General features: G+C 42.0%; 1 protein-coding gene across 1 annotated transcript; it reads left to right on the top strand.

Moving 5' to 3' along the window:
* The first annotated feature begins 2,271 nt into the window (after positions 1-2,271).
* Positions 2,272-21,750, top strand: adamts12 (ADAM metallopeptidase with thrombospondin type 1 motif, 12). The gene is made up of 24 exons (XM_056377334.1): positions 2,272-2,564; positions 2,739-3,094; positions 8,198-8,375; positions 8,519-8,727; positions 8,841-8,924; positions 9,863-9,987; positions 10,115-10,264; positions 11,023-11,166; positions 12,028-12,172; positions 12,267-12,359; positions 12,524-12,669; positions 12,800-12,969; positions 13,383-13,516; positions 13,692-13,812; positions 14,793-15,037; positions 15,411-15,552; positions 15,672-15,798; positions 16,420-16,630; positions 16,777-17,922; positions 18,662-18,814; positions 19,000-19,176; positions 19,707-19,853; positions 20,078-20,231; positions 20,382-21,750. The coding sequence occupies exons 1-24, from the start codon at positions 2,444-2,446 to the stop codon at positions 20,495-20,497; spliced, it is 4,794 nt and encodes a 1,597-aa protein (XP_056233309.1). The 5' UTR covers positions 2,272-2,443; the 3' UTR covers positions 20,498-21,750.
* The last annotated feature ends 1,602 nt before the right edge of the window (positions 21,751-23,352 follow it).

The raw sequence follows: 23,352 nt of genomic DNA, 5'->3' as shown, positions 1-23,352 counted from the left end.
CAATCCTCTACACTGAAGTTACAACAACACCACACTCTGATGAATAAGTTCATCTGTGGGTCCAAGACACACCGAGCAAAAGAGAGAGCGAGAAGCTAGCGCTAACTGCTAAGCTAAAGTAACTATCGTCTGAACAGCATGTAAACACCTGCTGAATTAGTGAAAGTCGTTAAATGGAGCAGAAAGCTAATGTAAGTTTAAATGTACAGCAGGTAGTTAGTCACCGTGATGAAGAAAACAGCGACACTAACTGTTTATATAGTGCGACATTAAACTCTACCAGTAACAGAAAGTCCAGAGACTGGAGATGAGACACTGCACTGACTGCAGCACGTCAGCTCGTGAACGGTCACTAACTACCATTACTGAAAAGACATTTTCTACTACAGAAGAAGTACAGTTACTGTGCAAAAATGTTATCAGATAAAAGTACAAGGTAAGTCGGTGAAAATGTCTCTGAGTAAATGTGTTACATTTTTAAAATGGTAATGGGAGGGCTAAAACATGTTATATGTTGATATTGTTAAAAATGATAATAATATATGATAAAACCATTAAAGATCATCTTTAGGCTCCCAAGTGTTTCGGTTTCTATATGAGGACAGCACTGAAATCAACCAATTAATTTCAAATTAAATATTATGGGCTTATGTATTATTAGATTCTGTGACTACAGCAGCAAATGTCTCATCTCAGTGCGCTGCAGAACAGAGAGGTTCAGGAGATCCTTTGTTCCCACTGCCATCATTCTACACCACAACTCAGCCAAAGGAAGTGGACTAATTTAATTATTATTGTTTATTTATTATTAGCTGTTATTATTATTATCAACAAACTAGCTTTCCGTCCAAACCAGGAGAACAAAGACAACTGAGAACCAGTGAGTTGGACTAGTATGAACTTTTCAAACTTTGTTATTTTAAATTGGTTAAAATTATACCAGTTATTTGATTGCCCTTTATTGTTGCCTGGTTTTGAATGATTATTTGTATTATGTTCAATTAGATTCCTTTGTTTGATACCAGAAAGTGAAGAGATATTGGATGCGTGACTAAAGTGTATCACTTAATTTACTTTAGTTTATCATTGTTTGTGCTGACATTTTAAGTTGATATAATTGTATTCATTTTATCTTTATGTATTTTATTTCATGTAGAGAAAATCATCCATTTATTTATCCATCCATTCATCATGTAAACCAATGACCTGATCCTGAACTGTGGAAATAAATCATTAGAATGGCTACTGGATCCTGTGTTTGAATGTGCGCTTTTGTTCAGGAAGTATAACCAATATATTCTTGTATAAGTGTGAAGGTGTTCTTGGTGTCCACTTTTTCTTGAATTCACAAATCCCACACACTGGAATTTAATTCCTGGTTGATCACAACCTGATATCAGCTCTCTCAGAACATGTCTGTATAGAAATCAGTGTTCAAAAGCTGCAGCAGCAGCAATATGGAATGAGCAAATATTTGTCATTTCACCTTGACTAAAGAATGCATGTGTTTGCACAGGGTTTTTCTATTGTTTGACTCTTAGATCGGTTTTAATTCATGGAATAAAGAGATCATCCTAGATGTCACAAATAATGCATGAACAAAATAACTAATGCTCATAATTTAGAGTATGGTTTAACTCCTTTTTGCAAGTTTATATCTTCTCATATGTGTCTATATTAGACCATGGAGTACTATAATCTATGAGTTGGTCAGATCAGTTGATATACAATCACATAACTACATGCACTGAGCTAACAGTGCATGTGCGCGTATGTGTTAGTCATTCTTGCGTATTTTCACAATACACTAACGTATGCACTGTGTTTGTGTTGACAGATATTTGAGACTTATCATGAAGCTGTTGCAGCTGCCATGAAATATCTCATTTTAGTTAGAGGGGCTAAGGAAGTTTATGTTTTAACGATTTACATGCTAGAGAAGTAAATCTGCTTGAATGCTGTGATTATATAATCAGCTCTTTGCATCCATAAAGTTAAACCGTAATTAGTTCAAGTCATTCGCTCGTTTTTTTTTTTTTTTTTGGAAAGACAGTAAATTGTCTCGCATTAATAGCACAGCATTAAATGACAAGTTGAGACACAGACGAGAGCGAACTGCCTGTTCAGATCAATGAGTCTTCTTCCTCTGCAGCACCGACTCTGCTCTGCTCCCCCTCACTCCTGCAAGGAAAAGCCACTGGCCCAAAGAAGAACACTCCTCCCCTCCTTCCTCTGCGGAGCCGGAGCTTTCTCCGTCTTTAAACTATGATCTGGCACCCTGTCTCCCTCGGTGCATGTTGTTTCCCTTCGTGAGGGGAGATTTCTGAGCTTGTTCAATGTCATGACACAGTGCAGCGCAGCATCGAAGTGGTCGCCTCTAACGCCACTGGAACTCCGGTGCCCAGGACTCTTTTCCAGAGCTTTGACTTTGGTTACATGAAATATGCGATGTTCGCAGGAGTGCCCGGTTCTTTCTCTGCTACTGCACTTTGTTTTCATCTTGGCAGCCGGCCACGAAGAGCTCTCCGACTCTGGCAGACTCCTCTCCCTCTTTGCAGAGCAAGGTCAGTGCGCTGCAGTTGTAATAGAAGTTTGCATGTATTTCTGTGTATGTTTGAATATAATGCATGACTGGTAAAGTTTGTTTGGTTAGGTGCATGTCAATATCAGTTTGGAATCAATACATCACAACTGTAAAGATCTCATTCTATTGTAATGTGTTCACCTCTCTTCTGCAGCTCAGTCAGGGTCAGAACTGTCCATTGTCCACCCAGAGAAAACCAACGCTGATGGAGAGTTCATCTCCCACTCTCTGTCTCACCACTTTATGGGTGGGAGAGTCAGGCGTGACCTTAGACCCTTTGCTTTGGAGGGACAAGTTTACTATAAGGTCAACTACAAGGGTCGAGCTTTAATGTTCAATCTGACTGCAAACAATAACCTGGTTTCAAATGACTACATCCTGGAGAGGAGGAACGGCAGTTCCAACAGGACTGAGCATCGCCTCTCTGGGGCAAATTCCTGCCACCTTCTTGGCACCGTGGAAGACTCGGATGTGCGAGGAACTGCTGCCATCAGCACCTGTAAAGGCCTGGTAAGGAATCAGATTGTGTTACATACATAACAGGGCAAAAAGGTCAATGTTAACCATAGTCTCATTCATCAGATTGAGCCCTTTAATCCATATGAGGCTTTTATGCAGATTTTTGCCCCCTAAATCTACACTGTTCTGGCAGGAAGGTTTTTTTTTTTTTTTTAATACACAGGAGAGGGGGGGGGGCATCACTCTTGGGGAGCTGGTATGTGGTTTAGGCAGCTTTGGGCTGTTAAGCAAACCCTTACATCTGACAGTGCCCTGTCTGTTAGTTTGCCTTTCAAAGACTTCCTGACACTATTTGCAGAACGACTGTGCTGACGGCTGCTGCTTTTCGGCCAACCATGAGACCCTTTTTGTCTTCTTTGTCTTTCAGATGTTTTCCTCTTTACTTTCACCCTCACTCATTCATTCACATCAGTGTCTGTTCTGCAGAAATTCTTTGTAACCCCCCCGACTCTTGGACATGCAGTGTTTTGCTTTGTTCTGTGCTAAGACAGAGCTTCAGTAATTGATTTTGGCACATTTTTAGAGTGGAACTTGAAGGTTTGACAGATGGAGAGACAGGAAGTATGGCCATACGTTTAGTTCAGAGAATTTTTTGATTTTTATTTTTACTTCAGCTTTAATGTTTTAAATTGAATAAGTAGTTAAACTACAAAAGAAAAGAAGACAGCTGGACAGCAGGAAGACGAGTGAGGGGCTCAACATAAGAAGAATTTTAATTATGAAAAGACATATGCACCATATGAAAATTTCTGGACAGATTTCCGGTGCACTCACTGCTGTGTATCTGACCTTTTAAGATCTTTACTTTTCAGCACTTTTGAAAAAATAACCGACTAATTCGATTTTCAGCACTATTTTGAAACGACCAAATAGGAAAAAGATGTGGAAAAAGAGAAACTTGGAGCCTCTGAAATGATGGGATGTGTCAGCTTCAGTCATGAAGAATGTTTCGGTGTTCATGTTTGATTGTGTCACAGCAGGAATGCCTCTCCTGCAGGGTCTTGCCTCCTGCCTCTCTGTTGTGTTTGTGTGGTTTGCACTGCCTCTTCCTGCCAAATCTTGTAAATGCAGTTCATTTGTTACATCTGACTCAGACCAACAAGACTATAATGACAGCCACCCTTCCACTACCATCATTTATATCTGATTATATCTGACCCACTTTACATGCTCAAGTAATCCTCAATGGAAAAATGTTATGTCATTCAAAAGTCCATTTATCTACAACCTGCCACATTCAGAGTTTTTTTTTTTTCTTTTCGGCAATCCTGAATGCCCCAGTTTGTCCCTTCTCTCCAACCTACAAGGGAAACCACTGTGATTTATTACCCTGATTTTCTGTTCGGAGATTTAGTGCAGCTAAAACCACAGAGAAACCACTAAACAGCAAGGCTCAGCCAGACAGATGTGGGGCGGGAAACCCTGCCAGCTGCTGTGGAGGTCATTTACCCTTATGAAGTAGACTGAGATGGACTGCTGCAAAAAATGAAAACATGATCATCATTCGTTTATTTAAAATAAAACACAAGTTACTAAAGGCTAAATAAACAGGAAGCTAACAAACCCAAACCCAAAAGATATTAATTTTAACATAATGTAAGAGATGGAAAAAGAAGCAAATTCTTTTTGAAAAGCTGGAACCAAAGAAAGTTTGATGTTTTAGCCTGATAAGTGACTTAAACAATTAAGTGATTATCAAAATAAGTTCCAAATCATTTTCTGTTGATTGACTAATTGATTAATCATCTCATTGTTGCAGCTCTACTTGGCACAGAACAGGCACTGGAGCAGAATCATGCCATTTAAACACTGTAAAAGCCTCAAAGTGGTCCCTGCTGCTACATTAACACCTCTACATCCTGTCATGTTAACATCCAGTCACATGCGCTCAAACAAATAGAGCTGTACTGTATTTACCTTACATTTTGTCTTTAGTAAGTTTACTTTACTATAGACTGCACATGTGAAACTGTGGCGACCAGAGCAACTGGGTGGAGGTTGCCATCACTGTCCTCTTTTCTTTCTGTGGGAAAAACCTGCAGTTCAAGCAAAGCTGTAACTTTCTCAGTGGAGTCTTCGGTAATCCCTGAGGCACAACACAAGGCAAGAACATGCAAGTGCAAACCTATTACGTTGCACGTTTCTTCTCACTATGCAGATGAAAAATGATAATGTCTTTGACCCCTGCGACAGAAATTAGCTCGCAGGCAGGATTTTCTTGGGAAGTGTATAAAAAAAAAAAAGAACTGAAGTAAGTGTAGTTAAACCTGTAATTATAAAGAAACAGTTGTCTTAAAATAAATGCAAGTTTGTTTGGTAGAAAATTGTTGTGATTAATCATATTGCAGTAATGAGCACCATCCGCCCCCACCTCTCCTTCTGTCCCACTAATCACTACTGAGGCCACAGGCAGTGTAACAGCAGAGACTTTATTCTAGACCCAGTTGGCCAGCACTACAAAACCCACAGAAGCAGGAAACAAAGGTAAAGCAGTTCCACATGGCCGATGTATTTAGAACGCAGACCTGTGTTATGGTAACCTCCCCTGGCTCTGGCACCTCACACCCAAACACGCTTCCTCTAGGTTAGAGGAGGGGGATTAATGGAGAGGAGGAGAAGGGCAGGAGGTGACGGAGGGAGGAGAAGTGGCGAAAGTGCAACGTGAACTCCATTGCGAGGCTGTTTCAGCTGGCAGAGCATTCAGGATTTAGAGCAAAAACTGTGTCAGAATAATCCCCTATTTTTATTCAGATGGGAAACAAAATTTGAAGTTGTCTTTGTTTGTTGAGCGCAGACATCACACAGGATCGGCACACGGTAATTTAAGGATCACAAGTAACACCATAACCACACTGTACGAGCAAAGCCTTGCAGGCTGTGTTGCACAGTAGGACTGCATTTGGTATGCAGATCATACAGATCATGCAGAGCAATGGTCTGCATGTTTGGATGGGCCTCACTGCAGCATTCCTTCCTGGTTGATCTGCGCTCCACCGCCTGCTCTTTCTGCTGGGACTCACTTGGTTTAGTTTAGCCCTCAGGAAAACATATAGCAGACAACTGGGAGGTACGATAACCGAGAATATGATCACATTCTTTCATACAGTGTGCGTTTTATCTTGCAGGGAGATGATGCAAATGCAAAAAAAAAAAACGTATGAATCTTGTCAAATACAGTATGTGAGGATGAGAAACAGAGCAACAGTGGAATCAGCTGAGTGTTTTCTGAACAGGGCCTGTGGGAAACTTCCCCAGCTGAGGGAACACATATCAGCTTGCATGTTTTGTGGATGAGTCCACCGCAGCTCTGGGACCTCTGGCTGAAGGCCACGCTCTGAGATAGTGCTGGAGAACCCTTTCTCAACATTTTATTTAATCTGAGTTTAGACAAAAATAGCCAAACTTCAGACATATACAGAGAACTTCTGTTAAGCATTTCAATCTTTATGTTGTTCTTATTGAGATTTTGCATGAACAAACAAGCCCGAGCAGTGTAGTTTAGTATCTTACCAAGTCTCTGTTGCAGTTTGTGGACACATCTCGTATTACAAGATTCTTTGCAACAGGTGGAGTAATGTAGTCTTTCCAAAGTAGGTGTTACTTCAGATTTGTACTTTCTGAACTCCCTGAATGGGGAAACGGGATACCCAATCAGAGCTCTGCAGACTGCTGAATGAATTTGGTCGCTGAAGTTTTTTTTTTTCCTCCCAAGAAACACACGTAAAACTTGTCAGGATGACCCAGAAAGCCGAGCGGTGCGTAACTGCAGTAAACAGCAGGGTAGACACTTGGAACTACAACTGGCCAAACTGTAAGCTCTGCATGGCCTAATTTTTCACATCTGTTACTCAAACACTGAGACGAAATCCAAGAATCATATTCTATGAATTCTTTGTGTTGGTCTTGTTTGACTCAATACATGTGCAAGTTTGTTTTTTTTTCCAATTGTGTGTTATCTCCTGGAAACATTTAGCCATGCGCATGAACAATTTAACATTTAAATTCTTGCAGAAGAAAAATAAATGAATTTAGTTTCTGTACTCAGTTGAACATATGCAGACCTTCCTCTTTCCATCTGTTTGGCTCTTGACAGGATCATATATCCCTCTGTCATTCTCTCCTTTGCGAGTTAGCTTAGTGAGAGAGGGAGGGGTTCATCCCCGAACAGTCTGGGCTTGTTTGGACACGAATCCCACACACACACACACACACACACACACACACACACACACATACACACACACACACACACACACACACACACACACACTTGCACATAGTCACCTTAATGAAGACAACTTGCAAACATTGCAAACAGTGAGCTGGAGGTGGAACACTCATAATGTGTGTGTTTACAAGAAACAGTCAGAGATTTGACAGGACCCTCTTTTGCGTGTCTGCATGCATGTAAGTTTTCCTGTAGGTGTATTTGTATTGTGTGTGAGGGCGTGTAGCTAAGTACTTGGTTATGTGTGTGTTCACAAGCAGACCTCAATCAGCAAGTGAATAGCCTGCACCAGTAAGAACATGCATGGCATGCTTTGGAAAAAGTGGTTGTGTTGCTGCTGCAGCAGACAGAGAATGTGCCTCGGGGAAGGAGAAAAGTTCATATTCAGATCTGTTGACTAATGATGGATTCCAAACCCGATGGAAATTACTGAGGAATGACCTTTTCAGCAGGCTTTACAAGGGAACATCTATACCCTCTTACCTTTTATGTGTGGGAATTATTGAAACACTACAATTTTTGGTGATTTGTTGTTCCTCATAAATGTTACAACAGAAAAGCATGCTAGGCTGTAACTTTGCTGCTTTAGTCACAGTCTGAGAATGTGCGATATAAGAGACTTAAAGCTGTGTTGGGAAAGATTTTGGGATAAGCAATAATCTTTTAAATCTTAATTACAACTTGTAGACTGAGTAGAATGTCATGTCCCTAATAACTCAATAATAGATTTGCCCTTTTTTTTCAGATGTGGTTACCTTTCTTTTCAGTGCACAGGAAGTAACTGATGAAAACTTAAATCTCTTCTGCTCGGTCTCCATCATTTCTGCTCAACGTATATTAATCTATGTAATTTTTGTTTTCCTCAGAGAGGCTTCTTCTCGCTGCCAGAGGGACAATATTTTATTGAACCTGTCCAAAAATCTCCTGATGATCCTGCGGGGACTCCAGAGCCCCACGTCGTCTATCCAAGAGTTACGACAGAAAGTCGCAGAAAAAAACGCAGCCTTGAGTCCAAGGAGACACCCAGCGCCTGCGGAGTTCAAGGTGTGTATCTGAATTAGTGTATGTATGTGTACAGTACTGCAGATGTTTGCGTAATTGTACACAAGTGAGCATTTTTCTCTGTGTCAAGTAAGGATAAGCCGCATGTTTACGCCAAGTGATGTCTTCCATTATCCATGCTCTAGATGCTCCAAGTGACTCTGTCCAGGCGGAGAGGGAAAGGGAGGAATGGGAGAGGGAGCAGCAGACTGGGGAGGACCAGGCTCAGTCCCGCTCGCAGCGCTCAGTCAGCAGAGAGCGGTGGGTGGAGACCATGGTGGTGGCCGACTCCAAACTCATCGAATATCACGGCAGTGATAATGTGGAGTCCTACATCTTCACCATCATGAACATGGTGAGGGGTTAGAATTAACATTTGGTTTTACCTTCTACGTTTGCTCTCATCCATTCTCAGTTTCTGCACAGGTGCCACATTTCTTAGTTGTGAATGATCTTTATTTTTTACAGGTGGCTGGAATCTTTCATGATGCCAGTATTGGGAATGCCATCCATGTCATCTTAGTGCGCCTCATTTTGCTGCAAGGAGAAGAGGTAACACTCACCTGGAAGAAGTAGTTCATGACATTTTAATGGGGTTTCATTATTTTTGCTAGTTTAAATGTGGAACAGAAGAAGCACATGCACATCTATGAAGAGGTCCTCATAAGGGGCGGAAAAGATATAAAGAAAACTGTGAGACTTTCCTTTAGTTGGCCGCAGTTGTAGCTCCTTGGACTGAGTATCCATCTGAAGATTTTAAGCCCCTTGAACATGGACTGAAGACAGCTGCTCAAAGTTTGTACACTTTAAATTTGGCAAACTAGGAAACCCAATGGACCCAAATAAGAACCCAATGGACTGACCACATACGTAGAATGATCCAAATCTTGTTTGCCCCGTAAAATTGTCAGATCAAGCTGCAAACCTTAATCACATTATGTCACATCATGTATAAAACTTAAGTTTCACCTTTTTCTTGGCCTGTATCCTGAGAAACAGATCTTTTTCACCGCAAACCTGTTGGCATGTCATCACAGGAAAAGCACAGATGTAATTGATAACATTAAAAGTGGCTGCATTCCATTTAGGTGAGCTACTTTCAGTGTCCTGATACTGCTGATGGTGGCTCACTGGGACACTTGAACTGATTTGAACTAAGCCCACCATTAACTAAATCTGTTCCACCTGTGTTTCTCCCGCTGTGAAAAAGGTCTGTTCTGTCAGCAGGTGTGTAGTTAACACCTGTTTACAAAGGAAAGTGAGTGAAAGTGAACAGCTTGCGTTGTAAATCACAGCGGGCCCCTGCTGGAAATGTGCTCAAACCGAAGATGACGAGTCTCTACTGCTACGTAACTGATACTGCGCTCAAAAAGAACATTTTTCTTCAAGGTCAAAAATAATAATAAAAAAAAATGACAGAATGTAAAAAAAAATCTGAATGATGCCAAAAATGTGCAGAATGATATTTCTGATTGTGCTCTTTGTTGCAGAAAGGGCTGAAGATCGTTCACCACGCAGACACCACGCTGGCCAGTTTCTGTGCTTGGCAGAAAAACCTCAATCCTCAGAGCGACACACACCCTGCTCACCATGACGTGGCTGTGCTGGTCACCAGGCAAGTCATGCAGCAGTTTAGCGATTTAATCAGCAATTTAATTAGGTAACTTCAAAGAAATGGATAAAATGATACGCTCTGATGCCAGTCCCTCGTGAAAATATGGCATACTTAATTATCCCCTCAGGAAAGACATCTGTGCTGGAATGAACCAGCCCTGCGAGACCCTGGGTCTGTCTCATCTGTCAGGGATGTGTCAACCACACCGCAGCTGCAACATCAATGAGGATTCAGGGCTACCTGTCGCCTTCACCGTCGCTCATGAAATGGGCCACAGGTGTGTGTGTGTGTGTGTGTGTGTGTGTGTGCATGTGCGCGTGTGTGTGTGTGAGAGCTGCATAATGGAATATTATAACAATGGGCTGTATGACAAAGAAAGCATCCTGTTCCCATGATCAGCTACTATAGAGGAATATAAAGTTGTGTCATTAAATATCTTAGCATTAGCGCATGAGCCTATTAGTGGTTTGGCTGTAGGCAAATAATTGCTAGTATCTAGTTACCAGACATAAAAAAAAAACATTGATACCTGAGAACTTGGTAGCTTAGCTATTACTGTGACACACAAAAAACATATTTTCTTTAATGCCATTTTTCTGTTGCTGTGCTTTGTTGAGTCATAGCTTCAGTGCCACTTCAATCAGAAGACACTGGTGAATTAATGTAAAGTCTTGCTGATAAAATGAGAGTTGGTGCAGCTGCTGATTATGACAGATGTAGGGATTCCCCACTATAAGTTACTAATATGATTTATAAATTACATACAAATCTTCACAATGCCCTGTTTGGGCAAGAAATTCATGCACTTTTCTGCTTTGTACTAACAGGAAGTGATGTAAGACAGAGAAAAGTCATCAAATTACCTAACTGAGATGTGGAAACAAATGTAATACTTGCATGTATCACAGGATTGGGACACTGAGAGGCACAGTCTGCAAAATCTCCACCATGACAGCCAGAGCAGGTCGTCTCTTCTTGTAAAACTTTTCTTTGTGTAATGATAATATAATAATTGGTCATGTTATTTGAGTGCAGCTTTGGAATTCATCATGATGGCCAGGGGAATGACTGTGAGCTGGAAGGGAGGCACCCGTTCATCATGTCCAGACAGCTGATGTATGACAGCTCGCCCCTCACTTGGTCGTCCTGCTCCAAAGAATACATCACACGCTTCCTTGAGTACGTCTGAATTCATACATTATCCTGAAGCCATGATAAAATATCATATGTAATACTGTATCTCTTTGTGGGGGGGGGGGGCACAAACTGTGTGAATTGCAAGGGTTGAGAAATCATTATGAAAATGAGAGAAATGACAAAGTGGATATGCTGGTGCACATTTGAATGGAGGCTTTGAAAATGATCCAAAAAACACAATGGGTGTGGTTCGTTTTGGAATTAAACACGGTTACAAAAACATTGATCTGAAGCAAACTGCCACAAGCTATGGTTTTAAAAGAACAGCAAAGAACAGAAGTACAAAATATGCTGAGTGGGCACGGTTCACATGAAGCCAGAAAATCCAGTAAATGACAGAAAAGCAAGTGCAGCCTAAAAGAATTGCAAATGTTTGCTTTGACTCTCATTATTTTCTATTGAAATCTCTGTCAATGATGAATTCAAGAATTCCTTTCTGACAACAATTTCACCTGGAGCTCCTGCAGAGTCAGAGGTCAGAGCTTGCATTTGTTGAACTCTGACCTGTGAATCAGCATTTAAATAGTTGTCTCTTAACAAGTTTGTCTGGTGTTTTCCCATCACCCTATTTAATGTAACACTTGGCTAGGAGACTTCAAAGTGCGCTCTAAGAGCAAACGATGTTCCCTGGCATGTTTTGACACGACATCAAGTTTGTATGTGTTTGTAAAGATTTTGCTAAATGTTCAAAGCGTGCTGGGTAGCCACAGTCAAGGACAAGCGAACTCCTCCCTGCTGAAATCCTACTCTATTGATTTTCTTTTTCCTCTCTCTGTCAGGTATCTCTCTCTCTCTCTGTCATCTCTTTCAAAAAGTCTCACATTGTGTGTTTGTCTGCCTTAGTCGTGGCTGGGGTTTCTGTCTGGATGACCGTCCCTCCAAGAGGGACCTCACCACCCCGCTGGCTCGCCTCGGTGTCCGCTACACCACACACCACCAGTGCCAGCTCCAATACGGCCCAAACGCGACATTCTGCCCTGAAGTCGATGTGAGTATTGTTCACCAGAGAACCAACTGAAAACTGAAACCTCAGAAATCCTTTCCAAAAAAAACTTCTTTCCATTTTGTGTCTTTTTTTTCAGAACGTTTGCCAGATTCTTTGGTGTTCAGTGAACGGCTCCTGTCGCTCCAAACTGGACTCACCCATTGATGGCACTCGCTGTGGACCAGAGAAGGTGGATGGTGCCAGTTGCTTTGTCTTGTTAGGGTTTAGGGGTTTCATTTACCTGGGGCTAGGAAATGGTTAGCACTGTGGATGTGAGTGTGATGCTAGTGCAGAGTCTTGAGTATTAAATGTGCTTTATTTGAATGATCTTAGTAGCATTTCTTTCTTTTTCAGTGGTGTATCTCAGGAGAGTGTGTCATTGTGGGTAAGCTCCCGGAGACGGTGAATGGAGGCTGGGGACAGTGGAGTACCTGGTCTCACTGCTCCAGGACCTGTGGTACAGGTGTTCAGTCAGCGGAGAGGGAGTGTAACAACCCCAAGTAAAAGCATATTGAAGCTCTTTTCTCCCACTTTTGTTCTTTTACTTTTCAGTCACTGTCTTTCACAAATGATTGCCTGAAACAAAACTGACCGCCTGCTTGATTCAAAGTGTCCCACTGTTTCCCACAGACCAGAGTTTGGAGGCAAGTACTGCACTGGAGAAAGGAAGCGTTACCGGACTTGTCACACAAAACCCTGCCAGAATGATAAACCAACCTTTCGAGAGATGCTGTGCAGTGAGTTTGACACGGTGGCCTACCACAACGAACTCTACCAGTGGATTCCTGTGGCTAACCCATGTAAGTGATCAAAGCCTCAAATATAGAATTCGGTACTGCAGATACAGACACACATAGTGGTCTTTGCACTTCCCTGTAGCAATTGTATGAGTCACCCAACAGAGGGCAGCATTTACACTGGAAAGGCATCAGTGATGCACCTTGTCTGTCTCAGTAGGGGCAAATATCATTACAGTACTCCAGTTGCTGTCCTTGCTGTTATTCCCTGTATTAAAATCACTAATCACATGACCACTTATTGTGGCATGTGTGAAAGGAAAGAAAACAAAACAGAAATGAGCTCCATCATTAAGAATTTTTACCTCATCATTAGTTCCCAAGGCAGTTTGACAAAGGTAAAACTTCTCTCATACTAATCATTCACTGGAGGTAAATGGAAATCTTCTTTCCCCCCATCTCACAACCATCTTCAGTAAATCCCTGCGAGCTGCACTGCCGACCAGTCAATGAGTATTTTTCGGAGAAGATGCTCGACACTGTGACAGATGGGACGCCGTGCTTCATGAACAACAAGTCCAGAAACATCTGCGTCAACGGAGTGTGCAAGGTAGTGTGGCTTGGTAAGAGACTAAAAGAAAAGCTGGAGGGGGTTATAGCGGAGCAGGGTATGAGACGTGCTGCAGTGTAACTACAGTATAATAGAGGGAGGAAATTTTCTGTGTAAACCTCCATCTTATGTTACACTGTTGACACAATGTGTGTGTGCGTGTTTTTGCCTGTAGGAGGTAGGCTGTGACTATGGCATTGACTCAAACGCTGTGGAGGATCGTTGTGGAGTCTGTTTGGGTGACGGCACAAGCTGTGAGACGGTCTACAAATCATTTGACGAAGCAGAGGGCTTTGGTGAGTTCAACACAAAGGATATTTGAGCAGCTGGAAACAAATTCAATTATGGAGACATAAGAAATGACACAATTATGAAAGTGTAGTAACACAAAACAGACAACCTTTTAATGGGGGAAAAAAAAAAAAGAAGCTTTGATGTGATGCACCAGAGGAGTGTTAATTCAAATTTATGCCTACAGACGGAAAGTCATTTCAGGACAGTTCATTAGCATTACGCCATTCTGTTGTTTCTTTGTTGTCATGGCAGCGTTCTTGTCCACACCGGCAGCTGTTTGTCCTGCTGTACTTGGCTGGTGTCATGTGTGTGTGTGTGCGGGCCCATGTTTGCATTTGTCTAAAGATACACATGTCTTTGGCTGACTTTGCTATGCTTGGAAAAGTATAACTCACCCGCTGAAACAACATACCATGAAGACAGATTAATAGAGAAAGAGGCTCTAAAACAATAAAACCGTCCCTCCTTTCTCCCCTTCTCCCTCTTTCTGTGTGTGTTTGCCCCACACAGCATCCTTTCCAGATAACCAGCCCAGATGTGTAAGACTTCAAAAGGCTTAGACCAAGGGCAAACCCCCCCCCCCTTGCACAAACACAGAAACACACACACCTTCCCACAAACATCATTAAACTCCAGAGACCCACTCATAGCTGCTTTCGTCCTCCCCCATCCACACACAATAAAAAACAGAGACAGGGCAGTGCCCCCCACGCCGAATATGCACACACACACACACATGCACACACACACACACACACACACACACACACACACACACAACACACACACACAACACACACACACACACACACACACACAGACACACACACAGACACATGCCAACCACCCCCACAGACTGAGCCCACCCTCTATTAAAGATCAGAGAGAAACTGTCTGGTAGTCTGGATGTGAGTGTGGCAGCAGCCATGGTGGCCCATCCATTACCTCGCTGTGACTCTGACTCCCCTCCCGACTCTCCCAGGGTACGTGGACGTGGGTGTGATACCTGAGGGGGCGCGGGACATCCTGGTGAAGGAAGTCGAGGAGGCAGGTAACTTCCTGGCTCTGAGAAGTGAGTCGTCGGAGGAGTATTTCCTCAATGGCAACTTCATCATCCAGTGGAACGGGGAGTACGAGGCCGGTGGGACGACGTTCTACTACGAACGCAGCGGAAACATGGAGAACCTCACTGCTCCTGGACCCACCAAGCAGCCAGTCATGCTCCAGGTAGGCCAACATAGCACAGAGGTTGAATGTGTTTAAAGGGAGGGGAGGTTATTCGCTTTCACAGTTATAAATGTTTCATCACTGTGAGATGTATAGCAGTAAACGGCAATTTACATTTTTACCCAGTGGTCACTGCAGAGTGATTTCAACCAATCGGGCATAGAGAAGAGCGACAGACTTCAAGGATAGCCAACCAATCAAACTTTGCATGTTTTCGAAATGAGCTTATACATTTCCGAATATCGGCAAAAGCAGAAGATACTGGAATCAGAGAGTATGAAAACTGTCTTTATCATATGTCTTTGTATGATTGTCACATATGTATGTATGCTCGTGAAAGGATCCTCTGATAATATTTCATGTGGTTGTCCAGTTGCTGTTTCAGGAGAAGAACCTGGGTTTAAAGTATGAGTACACCATTAGGAAGACCAAAGAGACAGGAAACGAGATCATCGAACCCGTTTACAGTTGGAGACACGGGGCGTGGACAGACTGCAGCACCACCTGTGGCTTAGGTCGGTGTTGCATTTGACAAGAAAACTCTTATTCTATAAATCTGTAACTTGCAGAATTTCAGTACCATTTCAGTTATGACCTGTTAAGACCTAATTTCTGACGTCCTGTCTGTTTTTAGGTGAGCAGCATCAGCCCGTGCGGTGTTTCGAGGTGGATGTGGGTGTTGTGGATGAGTCTCTGTGTGACCATGAAAGCCGCCCAGATGACAGACACCGGAAATGCAAAACTATGGATTGTCCTGCAAGGTCCTTACTCTCAAATACCATTTGCCTGTTTTTCTGTCAGTGTTATTATGACCTGAAAACATGTTGTGCTGTGGAGTTAGTTTTATAAATATGTCCTGATCACTGCATGTTGATCAAGTCATTATATCTGAGATTGATCAGGTTATCTAACTGGATCCATAGAATATAATGGCTGGTTTGAAAGTAAAACTCATTTCACTGTCTCATTGTGATGCTGTGTTCTCTCCGTTTACCCCTGGCTTTCACTGTAACGAGAAACTGCGAAAATTCAGCCAATGAAACTAATTATTTCACTCAAGTTTTCATTTGGGTATCGAACTATAACTCAAAGTTGGCATGGTCACATTTGTAGTCTTACGTCTTCTTTGATCACATACTGTAGTTCCTGATTTAAATCAACACTTTGCCATTTTTTTAAACAATGCAAAATTAGCTATTTGACAATTACTTGTACAATTGCTTGGGTTTTGACAACATCTAACATTTTAGAAACCTGGCTTCTTTTGGTAAATGAAAGACAGAAAAGATGAAAAAGATGGCAACATTATCCACTTACCATGTGCTCCCCATCAGCGGCCTCTTTCCTCACCCTCTTTTCATCTCCATCCCCCTTGGCCTCAGGTGGTGGGTCGGGGGTTGGCAGCAGTGTACAGCCACCTGTGGATCAGACGGTGTGAGAAAGCGAACAGTGCTCTGTGTCCGTACAGTTTCAGGGGAGGAAAGGGTGCTCCACCCCGTGGAGTGTAAGCATCTCCTTAAACCCAAACCTGTGGTGCCGTGCAACAGAGATGTACCGTGTGGACAGGACTGGGTGGTCGGGAACTGGGAAGAGGTAAGCCTTGTTTTCTGATTTCTGATTTATTTTCTTCTCCATAGCTTTTATCTTCCTCAGTTTTCCTTGCATTTGTCTCGTTTTCCTTAATACCTTCCTTTACGTCTGAGTCAATATATCACATATGTTCTTTTTTTTCTTTGCAGTGCCCGGTCACATGTGGAGGAGGGGTTCGCTCACGCACAGTCACGTGTGCAGTAGCACCCAAAAAGACCTGCGATCTCTCAACCAAACCTCGATCCAGATCACTGTGTGCCCTGCAGAGCTGCCCTAACTCAAGTCTACGTAGACGACCTGGACCTCCCCCTAAATACCGCCGCATTTACCCACCTAAGAGCCACCCCACCAAGCATCCTGGTTCACCTACCCGGGCTCCCATGAGCACCACAGCCACACCTGCTACCCCTGCTACACCACCCACGACTGCTGTCACCATGAGGAAGAAAACAACTACCAAAGAAACTACAACTGCTGTCATCCCCACCACCACATCCCCTTCAACCCCTGGAACCACAGTCCCCGAAATCATAGACACAGATGATTATGAGTTCAGTGTTATAGTGAGGAAAAATGGGGATAAGAGAGGGAAAGTTTTCCCTTCTAAAAAGAAAGCAACTGATGTGGAAAAGGAAAACATGGAAGGAGAGGAGGGAAGTACGCCGAATGTGGGGATGTACACTCCAGGATATGATTATGTTGTTGAGGATAGGACAACAGAAGAAGAAGCGATTATTGACCTGGATGTTTTTACCACAGCTACATCACTCAAAAAAACCCTTAAATCAACCACTTTGCAAACAAGTCCACCTACCATGCACACAACCAGAGCACCCACCATAACTGCGTACTCTACCCCACACACCAGCACTGAAACATGGGCGAAGACGACTCACCACTTATCCAACCTCCACACCAGTCCATACAGCCACTGGACACGCAGGGTTCCTCTCACCACTCCCACGTACAAGCATCACCGATCAGCACCAATGAAAGCTGGCTTCCATGCAACACAAGCTCCCACCACAACTGCAAGAAAACTCTTCACCACTGCAGCATCCCCCCAGTCAACAGTAAAGATTATTAAACTCAAGAAACCTGCTGTGACACCCAGGAAAAATAGTTCTTCCTCTCGTGCTAAAAAGCCCTCTCCACGGTCAAAAGGCAGTCGCTCCAAGAGCCAGAACCAGCAGCCAGAAAGTCCCATGAGTGGCCCCTCCAGTGACCAAAGTAACCTGATGGCCAGAGAGCCAGTCAGCATGGATGTATTCTGGGTTGTAGGAAACTGGAGCGAGGTGGGTGCAGACTGTTTATGATCGTATACTCTCTAAAGTACTATTTAAAAGTTTAAGCCCTACAGGTTTGACATTAATGCTGACTTTTGAAAGCTTTGTAAATTGATCTGCACAGACTTGAAATTAACAGAGAATTTTAGTTTAGGGAAAGTTTCTTACATGGAAATAAAGTTACTAGTGGGGGCTGCGAACTCTCTTCAGTGAAGCTTTCAGTCCCCACATTTTGAGCACTGTCAAAAAGCATTATATTACCAGAAAATGCAGAAGACAAGCATTTAGCAAACATGGATGTTAATATCCAAACATTGATATTAATTTGATAATTTCATCAGAATGATGGTCATCCCTGAATTCACCAAAAGAGTTTGCAAAACTGATTGATTTGCTTTTATTAGGCTGGTTGTTGTTTTGGTGGTTCCTGAAATATCTACTTTATAATGTTATTGCCTTTACATTTCACTTTAATTAGTACACACATAAGATAAGATAGTCCCACATTGGGGAAATTTGTAGTGTGTGTAGAGCAGCAAAGTGGACAGTACAAAAAAGAACTGTCAATAATAAATTCTAAAAAATGTAAAAAGAATAAAAGATACATAATCAGATATTTAAAAATAGCAAAAATAGCAGCAGATATTGCACAGTTGTTGTATGTTAATTATTGCACGTGAGTTTGTCAGATTTTAAACCCATAAACCCAGTCTGAGTTTTAACCTGAAAATATCCCTTGCTTCCCCAGTGTTCAACAACATGTGGGATTGGTGCGATATGGCGGACAGTCGTGTGCAGCTCCCAGAATGATGAGGACTGTGCCAGCGTGAAGAGACCTGAGCCGGCACGCACATGTCAGCTGCAGCCTTGTGCCACCTGGCAAAGTGGCAGCTGGAGCAAAGTGAGTAACGTTAGATTTCCTCCAGTCACTGAATCTGATAATTACATTTACACATTACTTGTTAATTACACTCAATACTTAATTATAATTCTGCGGTTACGTTTCCAAATGATGATGAAATGGATTTGATCTCACTCGTCATGCATTTCTGAGCTGTTCATTACACTGTGATCATATATCCACAGTGTCCAGATAACTGTGCAGTGGTGGGAAGGAGGTACCGTGACGTCCAGTGTATCGACTCTCAGAGTAAACGTCCCCTCAGACCTTTCCACTGTCAGGCTGTGTCTAGCAGACCCCTCAGCACCTTGACCTGCCCCCACAAGCCCTGTATGAACTGGAGTATATCACCCTGGGGACCGGTAGGAGCATCATACACATTAAATCTCTATATATTACACTTTTTGCATACATTTTCGTAACATTAAAGAGTGATACGTTTATATACATATGGAGGTTTATTTATTTATTTGCCTAAGTTTTGAGATGACCCCCTTGAGGTTTATCACATCAATATTTTTGTAATCTGGGGGGAGTTAATCCTTTGATATTGAAAATCACCACTGTCATTAAATTGCCAATTTTTTTAACCATTTGAGAACTAATTTGCTGTATATGGGGATGATTTGTGTTTCATTTACACACATTCTGGATATAGATTTCATCATATGTCCTACTAATCATTTCCAACAGTTATTGCTGCTCTGCTGCAAGCTGTAGCCTCTACTACATTACACTGACAATTAAGGATATTTCACGTCCAAGTCCACAAATTTATGAAAATTGTCACATGCCTCTCCCACATTATAATGATTCAGACGTAGGGAAATTTAAATTTTTCCAATCTCAACAAAAAGCAGATAGCGCACTGAAATCCTTGTGTTTTCCTCAGTGCTCCGGCAGCTGTGGCGAAGGCATCAGGGAGCGGCTGGTGTACTGTCCCCAGCCTCTTCGCTGTAGCACCACACGGAGGCCTAACGGCACAGAGCCGTGCAGTCTAAAGCCCTGTACTCAGTGGAAGACTGAGGACTGGGAGGAGGTCAGTCAGTCACACACGCTAGAGATTTCTTTGAGGCTTTGAGGATGTTTCTAAAATGTCGCTTGCAATAAATTATCCAATTTAATAGTCTTAGAAGTGGACTAAATTATCGCTGTGTGTGTGTGTGTGTGTGTGTGTGTGTGTGTGTGTGTGTGTGTGTGTGTGTGTGTGTGTGTGTGTGTGTGTGTGTGTGTGTGTGTGCGCGTTGGTGTATGACTGCGCAGTGCTCCGTGAGTTGTGGTGGGGGTCAGCAGCAGCGTCAAGTCAGATGTGTGAGTGACCAAGATTTGGCTGTGATGCCAAACAGCCTCTGTGAGAAGATTTCCAAACCAGAAACACTCAGGAAGTGCAATATGCAGGAATGCAAGACCAACACAGGTGTGTACGCAACACTCAATCTGTCTGTCTGTTTATCTGGTTTAGTGGAAGATCTTTTTTTTTTTGTAACAAACCTCTCGGTTAAAATCTCTCTAAATAAAATAAACTCACATATTATATTATCTTTGTTTCGTCTTCCTTCTCATGCAGGTCCAGTTTGCAGGAAGAACACCATGTCCTCACGCTTCTGCGACAAGCTGAAGCTATTGGGTCGCTGCTCTCTCAGGTCGGTCCAAAGACAGTGTTGTGTCACCTGTGGTCCGTAGCCAGTGTTATGCACACACATACATTACAATGGGATACTGTATGTTCATGCAAAATTTGGCGTAAAGCCAAACCATCCACAGACTGACATGTCCGAACCAAAGTGCTAATGACCACAGCACGACAGCAAGCACAACTTAATCAGCACAAACATACCTGGGTCAACTAATACTATGTAATAATTCTATTTTTTTTACTTATTTAGGTAAATTCCAATTAAAAAATTTTGCTGGGAGGCATTAGAAAAGTGAGCAAAAGAACAAGCCAAAACACTGATGATGAATACACATTTGGACTGTAACAAAGATCAGAGCGTAGTGTTCATAAAGCCACGTTCAGGTGAGCATAAATGCTTATCGACTTTGATATTTCCTTTTATTTAAATTGATTTGGTGAATTTATTACAATAATTAAGTCAATACATTCTTAAAAATCATTTAAAAATTACGAATAAAAAAAAAAAATCAAGAAGCACAATTCAAAAGTTATGAAAGCTCATACAAGCTGATGCAAGAGCTGCTCCTACACAGTTGTGATGAATTAGATTATAATACAAGGTACAATATGAACTTTTTTTTTCAGTGAAAAAAACAAAAACAAAAAAAAAGAACAGTTATGACCTACAGTGCAAATCTTTCTGGGCCAATGGTGCTTTTATAATTGAGGTGCTGAAGATCATTTATGGCTCTACAGTCTAGTTGCCAGTTATAGTTTTCTTTCAAAGTGAACTGGTGAAAACAGAATGTAAATAAAGATTTTTTTTGTGACCTCTTTATTAAATTGTTAATAGTAATGATAATCTCTGTGTTTTTTTACTCTTACTATATATTTTCCTTTTTTTCTGCTTGAATTGTGTTTTTTTTTTTCCTCAGAGCTGGCACTGTGTGTTTACATTATTCTGGGTACAAAGTTCTTGCTTTAGTCCTTTTTTGTTTCAGTTGTCCCTGATTAAAAAAGAAAATCGGCTGCAAAACCTGCACAGTTTTCCAGCTGAACCTGTGGTGCTCCTCCTCTGGTGTAACATTGACCGATGAGAAAGAGGTGTTGCAGGTCATCCCTCTCAGGTCCCTGTACAGATGGCCGCTGTGTTTGTATGATATTGTACAGGCATTATCGTTGTCATTGTGTCCGGTACATCACCGGGACTGATTCGTCCTTCACATGTCTCCATCATTAAATGTAATGATAAAAGATGTTTGTGGCAACACTGCTTTGTAGCTGAGACATGAAATAAACTTTTCTTTTAATATTTGTACTTGTGTGTATGATGCATGCAACGTAGTATGGGTAATTTCCATCCTGACAAGTAAGAGTATTAACACCTCATGTAAGCTAGCAGGCTATACCCGTCTCTGCATCGTGGTCTTCTGCTTTATGACCTTTCATGTTAACAAGGTCGTTCTCGCCTGAGAGTGCCAGATGCTGCTGGATGTGTAACACCATAGACAGCAGCACCAGGCTCTGTTTCAGGAATCAGGTTCAGCTGGCCCAGATTTCCCAGGCTCCACTGTGCCTGATTACTTGACACGGACGAACGCTGCCCCGCTCCGCGCTGCCTGCTGCCGTCATTCAAGCCAGGGACCAAGAGTTAGTCAGCAGTAATAGAAGGAAGTAACACAACACTGTGTCAATGTGGAGCATCGTGTCCTAAAAACCAGCAGTACGTGCGTGGGTGTGTGTGTGTGTGCGTGCGTGCGTGCATGCATGAGTGTTATCATGACGAAGCAAACCTCATCCAGTTGTATCACCTAACCACATCTCTCATTCTGTTATGTCATTTTGTGTTGCTTAATTTGTAGAGTTGCACAATGGAAAGAAGCAGTCGAGCTCAAAATCAGAAAATGCCTGAAAAACATCTCAGACTTGATGGTGGCTTCAGATCTCTGAGCAGTGAGGTAGTATAAACCAAATTTCTTTTATAGCTTATTTCTGGTTTAAAATTTCCCCACCGGTGCTCTACACACCTTTTGTACATTTCCTCTCTGAATCCTTGACGTGGAGTTGACAAACCAGAGCAGAATAACAAAGAAAAAATTAAGATAGCAGATTCAAATCAAAACATCACGGCAGAGATGTTAGTGTACAAAGAGCGACTTAACCGGCACGACTGAATTTCAGCTGTTTTCATTCAGAACAACATAGGTGGTTGATGGCTGGTCCTTTTTTAAAAAGGGCAAACATGACCATAAAAATTACCCTATTATCTTGTGCAGCACTATTCAAGTGTTCTGAAGCCAAACAATAGTGCTTTTAGATTCAATAGTCCAATGTTTACTTCATTATTAGTAGATTTTCCAGACGTTCTCTGCACAGTGCCAACAGTAGCAAACAGATGTTGCCTCCAGAGCTTTAAGAACTTTTACAATAAAGGTTAGAGCACGTCTGATTGGCAGATAAGTGGTAAATATAAAATTCAAAGACATGACATCTGTCTAGCTGTTAAGCTTTAAGGTTTGTATTCTGTTGCAACGCTGAGTAGGTGTGCTCCACTTTGCTTTCAAAACAGGTATTATAAAAGTTGTTTTTATTGGCTGTCTGTTTTGTTCCTTTTGATTGAATGGTTGCCAGATTTAGGATGATTTCCATTGACAACCTGGTTTTTAATGAAATCAAACCACCGAGTATAAGTTGGTCTGTGAGCATAAAAAAAGGGAAGGAGACACTTCAAGTAAATATTGGGGACTATTAAGCTTCACAGCACAATGCTAAATTTTATTTATGGGAAAATAATAGCTATTTATAATATATTATCCCATCTGGTTTCACCTGATTATTACAATTCATGATATAGGCTAGTGTGATACTTTTAATGATTGCCATAGCACATTTTTTTGTTATCAAGAGTTGTGTATAGAAC

Source organism: Seriola aureovittata, chromosome 5 (assembly GCF_021018895.1).
Source record: "Seriola aureovittata isolate HTS-2021-v1 ecotype China chromosome 5, ASM2101889v1, whole genome shotgun sequence".
Lineage (NCBI taxonomy): Eukaryota > Metazoa > Chordata > Actinopteri > Carangiformes > Carangidae > Seriola > Seriola aureovittata.
Note: the sequence above shows the minus strand (reverse complement) of the source record. Positions and strands in the feature narration are given on the sequence as shown.